The sequence below is a fragment of the Rhipicephalus microplus genome, chromosome 5 (genome assembly GCF_043290135.1).
Source record: "Rhipicephalus microplus isolate Deutch F79 chromosome 5, USDA_Rmic, whole genome shotgun sequence".
In the NCBI taxonomy this organism is placed as follows: Eukaryota; Metazoa; Arthropoda; class Arachnida; order Ixodida; family Ixodidae; genus Rhipicephalus; species Rhipicephalus microplus.
Window position 1 is genome coordinate 8,790,266 of NC_134704.1, and position 13,167 is coordinate 8,803,432.

A 13,167-nucleotide genomic window follows, 5' to 3' on the forward strand; every position below is an offset into this window, starting at 1 on the left:
GTCACCCAGTACCGACGAATGTTACGATTTCGTTTCCTCTACACATAAACCATCAACTGCAGCCAAGAATGCTGGTGAAAAAGTGCGAACATAGAAACAAGCATTCTTCCTTTCCAGCCTGCGCTTCCTGCTCCACACCCTTGCGAAACCTAGTACCGCGATGTTGCAGTGGGTTCACGTGGTGATTTTTTTACTGCTAGCAGTGCTATCAAACTAATTATTGATGACACTATCAGTAATTTTTCTTACCATCAATAGTTCAATAGTGATTGAACTATTGATAGTGTGGATAGTGTGATCGATAGTTCTGCACCACTACTGCCATATCCAGGGCTATGGGCGCCCCATTCCTTTTATTGCCTCACCTTGTGCCATTCCCCTCTTATTTTACCTTTTCTCATCCCCCTATATACGCTGAATGGTGCTTAGGCTGTAAGAATAGTGTCCTTTTCTTACCTCACTCACTACTTCTCGAAAGTAGGTTAGAATCAAATATTGGGTTCATAATGCTAAATTTATGCAGGCAAGAAAAACGACTTTGTCGTGTTTCTTATTGAGGCCAGTTTAACGTTATCGTCTCAATAAGAGATAATACAGCTTCATGGATGAAATCGATGAGGTCGGCAATATGGGCTTGTTAGCATGGTGGCATGACAATTGATTATAGCACAGACTAAGGGCATAGGACGAAAGAAGGCATATTCGAGATACCACAACGCTAATTTTCAACAACAATTTTATTATTCGCTGATCCCGCGAGCATATGCACTTTCCACTAACTTGTACAAAGTCCTACATCAGACAGACCGGTAGATGTGCAGTAAATGATCGATTGCGCAAGCACGATACCCCCGTAAGTGGCGTGGCTCCTGATGGTTTTTTCCCAATAATTGCTACGGATGCAAGTGCAGGCATAGACTTAAAAAAAAACGGCAATCATGACTATAGTAAATGCGAAATCAGGGGGTTGATAATAGGGGCCAGCAGAACTTCTGCACTTGGTGACGCTTGTGTAAGCAGTCCGTCAGAGGCGTTATCAAATAACGAACTAGGTTACATGTTTTCGAGCTGAACTTTTTTTTTGTGAAGCTCTATAGATAAAGAAATGCGTATGACACTGTGTTGTATTCTTAGTGGTGTATGAGCGCAGGTTACAATTTGTGGTTGTGAGATCTGTGCACACGTGACGTATGACGCTTTGAAAGTACACATACTAAGTATCAGCGAACAATAAACCTGTTTTTGAAAGCACTGTGGTGTCTCGAATGGGCCTTTTTTTGTCCTTGTGCTTAGTCTGTGCTGCCATCAATCATCACGCTTCATAGTAAATCATGTTTCTTTTCATACTGAAGAGCGATGCTTCGTCGTACTAGGAGTTCATTAATGAGTCCATACCCCGAGGCCGAAGCGTATCCGGCCTTCCAATATATTTGCGATGCAGACAGAAACTTTGCGAGAGGAAATGGAAAACAGAAAAAGAAAGCAAGAAAAAAAAAAGAGAGAAAGAAAACAGCCCCGCCATTCTAGAAAAAGCTCAGAAATTTCTACGGCCCAATTTTTCCCTGAAAGCGAAGACAATTCATTAAAGATAGATATTTTAAAACCTTCACACCGTGCAGAAACGGGATAATTCATCGTGATCGTGATGCGCGTACGCGGGCTGTTTCAATGGCGCCATCTTTTTTCATCTTTCAAGCAGCTCGTCGTTCCCGTTCAAATAGGGAAAACTCATTGAGGCTTCACGAAAAACATCTGCGCCATGGAGTCTCGGCGGTTCTGGCTCCTGCTGACTTCATGCGGATTCCTATTGGCGCAGCTAGAGGCGATCACGTTCAACGAATATCGAAAGCGTCTCTTCGCCTTCAGCCCTGCAACGCTGACGCCGCAGTGCAGACTAGGTGAGCTCTAACACAGACGGCTCCCCTGCGATACGATAAGCGGCGCTAATTTGAAATGCACAGAAAGCTTTCGTTACCTTCCCGCTCTCTAATACTCGTAAATTCGCCTCAGTTTTTCAGAAGTGCGCTGCCAAGCTTCTCAGCATGGTTCACATTCTTGAAAACGTAAGCAAGCGCTGGGACGATTACGAGGTAAGCGTGTATCACAATGCGACCAAATAACACTGGCCAGAGTAATGTAGCTAGAGTAGCTGCGGTTGATAACGTTGCAGCGTTAAAGTAGTGTCGAAATTGTAGTGTTTGTGCAGACTAACCACACCTGCCTCTACGAAGAAGTAAGATTGCAAAAAAAAAAAAGAACGCCAGGCCTACGAGGAACGCGCAGCACAGTCGCAGCGAAAGCTAGAAGAGCAGCCTTTCAGAGTCTCTTCTAAACACTCATTTGGGTAACTGCTGCAAGCACGCTTGCTCGATGCCCAATACGGCAATTATAATAAAAACTTTAGGTTAGTGGACCAGCATTCATTATGCTATTTTTGTAATTTTTCTTAGAAGCATTGTATCCGCTAAACTATTGCAAGAAATTTTGTGCCAATCGTTCATGTAGTGGCTGACGACGATGAGGAATTATGCCTGAAGTAGGTATGTACAACAGCTCATAGCTGAACAAAAACAAGTTTTGTAATGGGTTGGAGCATTGGATGACCCACTCGTTACGCTATTTGCATTGTGCGACGACTGCTTGTTCTTTCGCTGTTTTAAAACGCTTTATAAGTCGTATTTTACGCGATTGATTTTCTGACATCAAGCCTGCGTAAGGCAAGTTTTACAACAAGTCCCAAGCACCGGCGTGGCTCAGTGGTAGAATACTGGCACCCAGCGGACCCGGGTTCGAGCTCCACTGTGTCATTGGTACTAGGTTTTCTTTTTCTAATTTCGCACGATGCGTTACGGACACCGGCGGCGGCGGACAACTACGGCCAAAATCGGAGAACTACCCTAATTTTCGAATGTCCGACCTATCTTCAAGTGCGCCTCTGTGGCGTGGGACCCACAAAGAAAAACTTTGTCTAATATGCTTGAAATTGTTCAAAACCGCGCAGCTCGTTTTGTGACTAGACTCTACAACTTCAGTGTCAGTGCCACTGCGCTTAAAGATAGGCCAGGATGAGATTTGTCGGTATTACGTAGGAAACACTTGAGATTAGTAATGATATTCAAAATATTTCATGGGTTGATCAACGTAGATAAAGAATCTTACCTTTCACTTCCCCATTTTTTTTCTAAGAGGACTGACTACCCCCCTAAAATTAGGACAAATTTTTTAAAAGAACAAACATTTATCAAAACTACTTTTTTTTTTTCCACTCACAATCTCCCAGTGTAATCGGCTCCCACAGGAGGTTGCTGACTGCCGCCCTGAAACATATTTCAGGGACATATTGTTACTGTCATAGCTGCATTTTTCATGATCTGTTTTTGTGCCCATCTTGCTTTTTTTTGTAAGCGTATTTTACGTTGTGTATTTTCCCCCTGCAATAATTCCCTCGGGTGCTGCAGGAATCTTATTAGATAAATAAATAAATAATTAAATAAACAACGCAGTATGACACAAACACAGTGTGAACAAACACAGTATGTCATACTAACACGCCCAAAATGCTACGTTTACTAAGCTATATCAGCGCCTGCCCTGAATGCTCTTTTTGCTCTCATTCAGATGAACATTTTGAATGAAATCAGCGCGATACAACGAGGACAGAGATAAAGAAGGGACACAAACACCCAAATTTCAGTTCTCATGCAGCATAGTTCAGATGAACGTCGCCACATCCACCAAACCGCCGATGCTTGAATGCCGGCTACGAGAGCACGCGTCGGTCCTTGCCGCGGGGGTTGGTATACGGCCGCCGTAGTCCACCAAGACAGACAGGTAGATGGTCCCTTCTTCTACGCACCCAATGCTACCCATGCTGAAGAAGTGGTTATACCTAATCCCACATGACACTTCTAAATCCATAATAGCAGACTCCACGTGGGCCTGCCGAAATTTTGAACTGGGACGGATCTCAGCCCCGTAGCTGCCGAAATTCTTATATCTTGCCCATGGGTAGGTCCCCGCTCACTAATCTGGACTCCTGGCTATCAGGGTCTCGCAGGCAATGAGGTGGAGCACGCTGTCGCCCGCGCATTCAGGGCCACTGCTTCGCCCACCGATGACCCCTGTGGTCTAGAAAAGAATGCTCCTCTTCCGTGAGTGATATTTACCACCATCGGGACTCCCACAGCCACTTAGCTACGCCCTGCGAAGGAAGGCGGATGAGGGAATTCTTCTCCGCCTATTCCCCTATACGCCACTGTGCCCGGCAGTGGTTAAGCATTTTGACTCTTCCTTTTCGGCCTCTGCCAGTACTGTGCGGAGGTGGCTAACACCTACCACATGGTATGGGCATGCCAATTAAATCATTCTTTACCCCCCGACTCACATTCAAACCAATAGTAATGGTAGGCAGCCCTGCTTAGCTGTAAAGACCTTCGGCCCAACAAGCCATGGTCAAGCGAGCCAGGACAGCGGCCACGACTAATTGGGTCCCTGACTAGAGACCCCACCTTGTCCTGTAGGAGAGCTGAGCCACATAGAGGCCGGTTTTCCTTGCAATCTCGCTGTTAGCTTATATGATGTTCACCACAACCAACTCTTGCTTAGCGAATCTATGCCTAGTCACTTTGCTCAGCATTGTAAAGCATGCGACTGTCAGCCAAATCGAGAGCGGTACACACAATTTTAGATACCTACAGACAGCAAATAGTTGAGAGAGTGAAGTTTACCATATTGATGCACACGGTAATGCTCGCGTCAGTGTATTAGTATATAAATTCATTAGCTGACCCTGTATTAGAAGAGATTTATTTGTACGATCTAACCGCATTCACTTCTTTTTGTTCAGTTACCTTTTTTGTAATATCTCACTCTCCTCTTAATGCCATTTGGCACTGAGGTTAAACAAATAAATAGATACCTTTGTCTGCATATATGTGAGATCAGTTACTTGTCAAACACGCCACAACCTGATTTGCCGACGCACATGGCATGATGATTTCTTGGCTCTTTCAGCATGGTTACTGTGTTGTTGTTCTGCGCAAGAACTTCTTCACATATCCCAGCAATAATCCAGTGTTTGGTAGTGCGGCGCCTTCGTCTGTCGTTTTTGCACCGTCCCGTATTAGCGCTGTTTGTTGATGTCGCAATCATGCGCCAGTCAGTTAGGCACGGTCCTGATGCATTTGTGAACACGCGCTTTTAAATTTACCAGTATAGTATTTTCTCAGGAATATTGTAATCAAGTTTCTAAGTTTTATAAACAGATAGGCTTTCTTGGGATACTTGAACGCAGAATTTTTCTGTCTGCCCGTTGGTGTCTGTCTAATGATTAAGCCACCCGGCGGCAGTTAAACTTCTTGCTCAACGCCCACCCATCTTGATCTGATAGCTGGATTCATACTTGTGGCACTGTCAATCGGAAAAGCGAATATTACGCATATTAGAGGCGCATATATATAGGCGAGTTTAGGTAGCTTGTTTCTTGATGATATGTGGGGTTTCACGTCGCAGAACCACCATGTGAATATGAGAGACGCCGTAGTCGAGAACTCCAGAAATTGCCACCACGCGGAGTTCTTCATCGTGCTCCAAACTCTGAGCACACGGGTCTACGGCATTTTTGCGCCTCCATGGAAAAGGCATCAGCCGCAGGCGGGATTCGATCCCGTTACCTGCGGATCAGCAGCCGAGTACCTTAGCCACTAGACCACCGCGGTGGGGCGTAGTGTGTTCCTTTATTTAGAAAATTCATAGATACGTAATTCTGAGGACCACAGGTCACTACGCTGCGCTGGCAATGCGACGCTATGAACGAAAAAGTGGTGAAAAAGTGGGCGCTTCGCTAAAACGACACGACGCTGCTATAGATGCCTCTCTGTTATATAAAAATCAAACGTTCGTTTTTTATCATTAGCGCCAGATGAAACTACACATAACACAGTACACGCCAATATTCTCGTGCCGAACGTCAAATAAACGTTTTATTTTCTCTCTCTCTCTCTCTTCAGACAGAAGACATCTTTCGATGTCTTTAGCAGAGAAGCAGGGAGATACGCGGCCAATATTTCTTTTCTCGCGTTCTGACACTGCATGTCAAAAGAACGATTAAAAAGCCGATGACATTCCTGATTGCACTTTAGTCACTGGTGCGGTGACTACTGCCTTTTGAGATTGTGCTGTGTCTTACTTCAAAGCCACATGCCGATTGATAACAAGAAAAAAGGTAAACTGCGGTGTGTGTGTGTGGAATATTTTACCTTAGCAGTCAAATTTCAATCGTTCTAGTCGTGTCTTTCTGATTTCATGTCATTACAGTCTATCCCATGTATGAGGAGTTCGTTCGATCGTGGATTTCCGGACTACAAGCAGGAATGCAGCAAGAGCGGACTGTACGGAGATGTGAGTGATGCGGATTGGTGCAGCTGTAAGGAAACGCGCTCTAGAAGAACTTCTTCCTGGTAGAGTTGGGGCCTCATTTTGCTAAACACGTTACCTACGGTGCAATGTTTCGATAGGGAAGAGGATAGAGAGATAGAGGTAACTTTATCAAAAAACTGTGGAGGGGCGAAGCATGTAGACGGGGTGAATCATGCAGTGTTCTTTTCATTCATGCCCAGTTTCAGTGGAAGGGCGCAACAAATGCATGGATAGTTGACATCATCGTCACCTTACATCCATCACCTATATATATATATATATATATATATATATATATATATATATAAGGGAAAGAAGTGTATACCTAAGGGCTCGTTTTTCCGTGTTTTGACACAATATTAATGAGATCTAACAGACAGTATTGCCAAGGAATGTACAGGAGAAGTTATTATATATATATATATATATATATATATATATATATATATATATATATATATATATATATATATATATATATATATATATATATATATATATATATAATAGCCCAAAGCTACAGTGTGGTTTGTGTGGTTTGTAGCCCGAAGCCACAGTGTGGCTTCGGGCTGCAGACGAGTAGTTGTGAATCCGGATCCTGCCCATGGCAAGTTATCTTTTCAAGCACTTTTCTTTCATCATATTTAGATTACGATTCGGTGTAATACTTCCAATATATCTTCCTTGGAATTATTGTCTCTTAGATCTCAATATTATTGCGTAAACACACACACACACACGTATACATACATATATATATATATATATATATATATATATATATATATATATATATATATATATATATATATATATATATATATATATATATATATATATATAGACAGCATTAGACCACTCCACCGCGCGCCATGCATGCACGTCTCGGTTTAATCACGGGCGAAAATATGGCCCCGTTCTGTACCCACTTGGGATACGGATTGAAAAAAAAAAAAACAGGGCGCACACCTGGCGTTACTTGCGTTGCGTGGCAAGAGATGCAAAGGGGCCACTCCACGTGCCACAGTTTAGAAGATAAACGAACAGGCTTCAGCGTCAGCGCGATTTAAGAACAGACCAAACAGACACGCATAATACAGATAGCGCTCGTCTGTGTTCCGTGTGTCTCCTTGCTCTTCGTCCAAATCGCGCTGAAGCCTATCCGAGCATGTACCAACTCGCCCGAGTCAAAGTGATATCAAAAGATAAAACCCACCCACCTCCGCGAAGTGAATCATGACGAGTGGGCGAAGCTCTGGGTATCGTAACGTTACCCGAGCGTTGCTCCATATGATGTAAATTCCGTCACATTTGTGAAGTCCCAACATTTAAGCTCACTTTTGTGGTGATAAACTGATCGGCACCATTCTCGTGATGTTATGTTCACCGGGATCAGCGATCGCTCATCTTGTAGTTATCCTCGATATACGCTGAAGTCTATTGTAAGGACTTGTTTTTTCTTGCTTCTCACATATTTTTGACTATGGTTCTATACCGTGACCACAGTAGAAGACAAGTCTGCCTTCCACCCGAAAACAAAATCTAAGAGCGTCGGATTCTGCACTGCCGACACTGTCAGCGCGTTGCTCAAACACAAAGTCGTAACAACTGTAACACTTATTTGTTAACGCTTGCCCTTTGTATACTTGTACGCCCTTTTTAAGCGTCTTTGTTTGTGCTTAAAGGAACAACACAGGCGGTTGATGTATAAATAAAGGAACAACACAAGCAGCGAATGTATTTCATGTATAGAGAAAATTAAGTTGCGTTGTTTAGCCAGCCTCCTGTAGCCCGGCTTTTTCAACAAGTGTGAACAAAAGATATAATCATACTTGCCACCACGAGGCAATGTTTTGGGAATGACAAGAACATCTGTTATTGATATGTGGGGTTTAACGTCCCAAAACCACCATATGATTATGAGATACGCAGTAGTGGAGGGCTGGAAATTTCAACCACCTGGGGTTCTTTAACGTGCACCCAAATTTGAGCACACGGGCCTACAACATTTCCGCCTCCATTGGAAATGCAGCTGCCGCAGCCGGGATTCGATTCCACGACCTGTGGGTCAGCAGCCGAGTACCTTAGCCACTAGACCACCACTGCGGGGCACGCGGCCGGGATTCGATCCTTCGACCTACGGAAATGCAGTTGAGCACACTACATCGTGGCTAGTATGCCTGTTCTGGTGGTCTATCTCTCGGGATTTTACGCTAGGCACCGTCAGCACTAGGTGCATTCACGGGATCACGTATTGGCAATGAGCATGCTAACACTTTCCAAGGGGGCACTTGCCCCCATCAAGCTTAGACTTTCTTGCCCTTTCACCAAGCTACACCAACGCTAGCTACGCCCCTCACTCAACAGTGATGCAAGAAGCGTTGGCACCCCCCCCCCCCCCCAAAAAAAAATCTTGCCGATGCCCCCGACTGGATGTTTGGCTTTAGAAGCAAGCATGCTGTCATATGCATGTAGTTGGTTATCGCAACAAGCGCAGGTCACTACAATCTCCGACTGTCGCCTTCATTAATAAAGTTCAATGTTTTAAGGGAGTCCCGAGACAATTTTGAAACACGCATCCTAAAAGTGACTTGGTCGGTCTGCCTTGCTGCGTTCACCGCACACCAGAGCCAGACAATATGGTATTGTATAAAATATTTCACTTTGATTTTAAAGTTTTCATCACTGCGCATAAGCATCATCCCGAGGCGTCGACACAGTTCCACTGAGTTTGCGTCCTGCTTGAAGCCCGGTTCACGGGAATCTCCATCGGTGTCACAGGAGAATGATTCACTCGCCGTTCTTTACGTGCACCCCGAGAACGTGATGCACCCGCCGCTCGTGCGTTGAGAATTGCCGTCTCTCCGTGACGTCACACTTCGATGACACATCCCTGAGAAGTTGCCTCCTTGATATGGAAACCGAATGTGTTCTTTAACGTAGGTTTTGTACATTTTAGGCTTCTTGACACTAGTGCTCTCATTTGGAACGACAATGCGAAAATGCTTCAAATTTGTGTCAGTACTCTTTTCAAAAATATTTATGAACTACAGATTTTTCAGAGCCTTAAGTAAGCATAAGTTCGTCAAATTTTGGCGACACCACTGTAGCCTGAAGTAGATAATCGCTAGCAATAGCGGTTCTGATGCAGAACACAAAATGTGACATCGTAAATAAATTACATTTTGCAGAATTCTCATTTTCAGGCCGTGAGATGTCAGCTGTCAGAAGAAGCCTTGGTAAGTATGAAGAGGAAATTAAAATATGAAATACTGAACAATATATTTCCATGGCTTGCAGGAAGTCTTCAAAGAAAACAGCAAGCTGGTACCTGCATTGGTAACGCGCACATGCTGGCACATAGAGCGACCTTATTAGGCACACGCACGTTGCCATTATCGTGATATTAGTGGTTGAGGCATTTCGAAGTCACATGGATTTTGTGTTAAGGATGGCGCCCATGTTTTGCTTGATCTACTGTCGTCAATCATTCGCCGATTAAGCACGTTGTCAAGAAAGAGAGAAGAGGTACGCTGGGGGGTTAAGTAGACGACAGCACCCTGCACTGAAGTGGTTGAATTAAAAAAAAGCGAAGAGAAAATGAAAGAGTACTGAAAGCAAGGAAAAGAAAACACACTAGCACATTTGATCATTCCAATCAGAGTCATTCAGACATTCGCAGAAACCATAGTAGTGCTTGTACGGCGAGTGCAACGGCTGTGCTGCGCTCTTGTGCGTGAGCAACTTGTGTTACTGACAGACTTCAGCAAATGACTTGATTCACATTCATAGTACACGAATGCTCTTGATATCCTTGATTGATATGCGAGTTTTAACGTCACAAAACTACCATATGATTATGAGAGACGCCGTAGTGGAGGGCTCCGGAAATTCCCACCACCTGGGGTTCTTTAACATGCACCCAAATTTGAGCACACGGGCCTACAGCATTTCCGCCTCCATTCGATAACGCAGCCGCTGCAGCCGGGATTCGATCCCGTGACCTGCGGATCAGCAGCCGAGCGCCTTAGCCACTAGATCACTGCGGCGGGGCACGGAGGCTCTTCCACAGTCGTGGATATATTGGGACCGTGGTACTGCGCGTCACCGTTTAGAAAGAGAAGGAAATATTCTATGAAAGGTTCAGTGAAGGGGGCAAGCATGAAAAAAAAAAAAAACCTTCCTCCTTGATGTCTCTTAGAATCGACCTGAAGACTCCGAGATTTTCTTTAACGAATCTTTTTTTTTTTACATTCATAAGAAAAACCACATATATGGTCCAATTGTTTTCCGCCTTGACTTAGTTCGAAATGCACAGTAAAGTAGCTTTTGCTTGGTGAGAAATTTATGCTACTCACAACTCTTCAGGCATATATATATATATATATATATATATATATATATATATATATATATATATATATATATTGTCTGCAAAATTTGGTTGTCCTAGGACGTCGCCTGTCCGTTCAGCCTGTGCAGTGCAGCGAATCAGCGAATGCAGCCCAAACGTACAAACCGTTCTCCAATATGAATGAAGCACCCATGACCTTTGACACGTTCGTGTGTTTCAGTTGCGAAGCTATGCGTTTCGTTAAATTTACCGTTTCTATCCCGAACGATAATATGAACGAACACGGGCACCGGATGATCGTGATGCTCATGCACAATAGGTTTGTAGTACACAGCACCTCGGTGGGGAAGCTAGCCGTATATCCATCGGGTAAAATGATACGCAATGCACCGTTGAAGCTACTCGTTTTGCAGTGCTCGGCAACGAAACGAGATAAGGAGCCTATGTGACGGAACATGCTTTATCTCGTTGTGGGCTGGGTGATCACGTACTGGGCTCAAATGTGGACCAAGGCTGTACTTAATCGCAGTGCTTCAGCTGCATACTATAGATATACGGGCGTCCACACCAGACTCTGCAGTTGCAAAAAAAAAAAAAAAAAAAGAGAGAGAGATAGAAGAAAGTCACAGCATATACACAGAGTGAAAGATGATCAGTGGAACCAAGCGTCCGTCAGTGCGTCCGCGTTTCTGTTCATTCGTCCATCCGTCCGTTCGTACGTTTGTCCGTCCGTGCGTGAGTCGAACATACAAACAGACAGATGACGGATGGACAAGGCTAGCGGATGGTTCACGGTTTGCCGATACGACACTCCGAAGCTTCGCCCCACTCATCATGATTCACTTCATGGATGTGTTATGAGGTGGTTACTGCATACATGCATACATACAGGTGACGACCAATCCATGCCTTAACAAGCTTCACCCCTAAAAGACGCCGGACACCGTACGGCTAAGGGGCCTTTCTTACTTCATAATTACGAGCGTTATTGAGGAGCTTTCCGGTGGAGAAGGCTGACACATGCTCGAAAAAGGAAGAAACGACGGCACCAACGCTACGGTCGCTACTTTATTTCAGTCCATGTTTATCGGTGCGCAATTTCCAAAAAAAGATTAAAACATACCAACAAGTCCAAAGGTTCGTTTTCGGCTTTCAATTACGAGATAATAGGCAGTGCTACCATAGTATACTGTTAAACTGAACAAAATCACAGCACTTTATTCAGGATTGCACACGCATTTTCGTGCGTGAAAGCTCTTCACAACACACTATTCAGACACCGGTCTCCGGTACGCAATGTTATTTAACATATATTTTTTATTATAGGAATGCTTGCTTGAAAATGCAAGAGACTGAAGATTCCTGAGCGAAGGGCTGATCAATAAAGCAAGTTTAAATATGTGAGCTCACAATGATGGCGTCTCGCTTATTCGCGCACAATATCACTATAGACGTTAAAAAACATCAACATGCCCCAGAGATAACAATATGTGCAACACATTCTAAAGCCACGGCAGCCATGTCGGGCTACGATATATTTATTTGCGATAAAATTATATGGGCACGTTCATAACAAATTTATGCTCATTCGGCTACAATTTTTTTTCCTCGCCGTCACTTAGGTCTTTCGTTGTGTACACCCGCAGTGATGTACCCTCCCTGGCGCCGGATTTTCACAGATTATGCCCCCACTGCCACCAAATTCTCACAAGAACATCATCATGAAACAAATAAACCGCGATAGTCAGAAGAAAATATTATAGATGCCGCCGACTAACTTGCAACAGCTCGCCTACCGCAGGTACTTATAGAATGCAGTTGGAGTCAGAAACGTAGTTTCACCATAGAAGCGTGCTGCTTGTAGGCGAAATGCCTCGCGCAACGCTGAAACTTGGGTGATAAAATTCTACGCACTGAAGCTGCACAGTGGGCTGAGGGGCTGCGTAGAAAGTGTGTGCGGGAGGGGAAGGCCTGCTGAATTCTGTGACCAATGAGAACAGCATTAAAAGGGCAGCTTAAGAAATCACCAGGTCTTAACGGGACACGCAGCACAGTCAGAGCAAAATCTGCAATAGCGGCTTTTCTGGAGCCCATCGCAGACTCTCTCGATACAAGTCCACATGCGAAGTACCCTCTACTGCATAAATCAACGTATACCTTCAGTGAAATAAGGAGGCATCGTGCCGCTATACGTCATTCTGCAGAGAAGCGTGGTGCCCGATACTCATCTGTAAGGCATTATGTGAACTCTGTTCATGCTGCATGTGGCTGATGTCGAATAAATATGGCTGGGCCTTTTGTAATGGGTTGGAAGCAAACGACGACATGCTCACTTTTTGCGCAATTTGCATCATGTGGCACCTGGTTATTTTGCGCCTTTGCGACTATATATATCA

At 44.2% G+C, this 13,167-nt stretch overlaps 1 protein-coding gene across 4 annotated transcripts; it reads left to right on the top strand.

Annotated features, from left to right (window-relative positions):
- Nucleotides 1-1,548: 1,548 nt before the first annotated feature.
- Nucleotides 1,549-12,175, top strand: LOC142817655 (uncharacterized). 4 transcript variants are annotated; one of them, XM_075894813.1, is made up of 6 exons: nucleotides 1,549-1,898; nucleotides 2,011-2,090; nucleotides 6,316-6,399; nucleotides 9,609-9,656; nucleotides 9,718-9,744; nucleotides 12,098-12,175. In XM_075894813.1, the coding sequence occupies exons 1-6, from the start codon at nucleotides 1,760-1,762 to the stop codon at nucleotides 12,125-12,127; spliced, it is 408 nt and encodes a 135-aa protein (XP_075750928.1). In that variant the 5' UTR covers nucleotides 1,549-1,759; the 3' UTR covers nucleotides 12,128-12,175. The 4 variants fall into 4 exon arrangements, with proteins under 4 accessions (XP_075750928.1, XP_075750927.1, XP_075750930.1 ...); XM_075894812.1 differs by having other exon boundaries at nucleotides 1,550-1,898; nucleotides 9,718-9,756; XM_075894815.1 differs by having other exon boundaries at nucleotides 1,577-1,898; nucleotides 9,624-9,656.
- The last annotated feature ends 992 nt before the right edge of the window (nucleotides 12,176-13,167 follow it).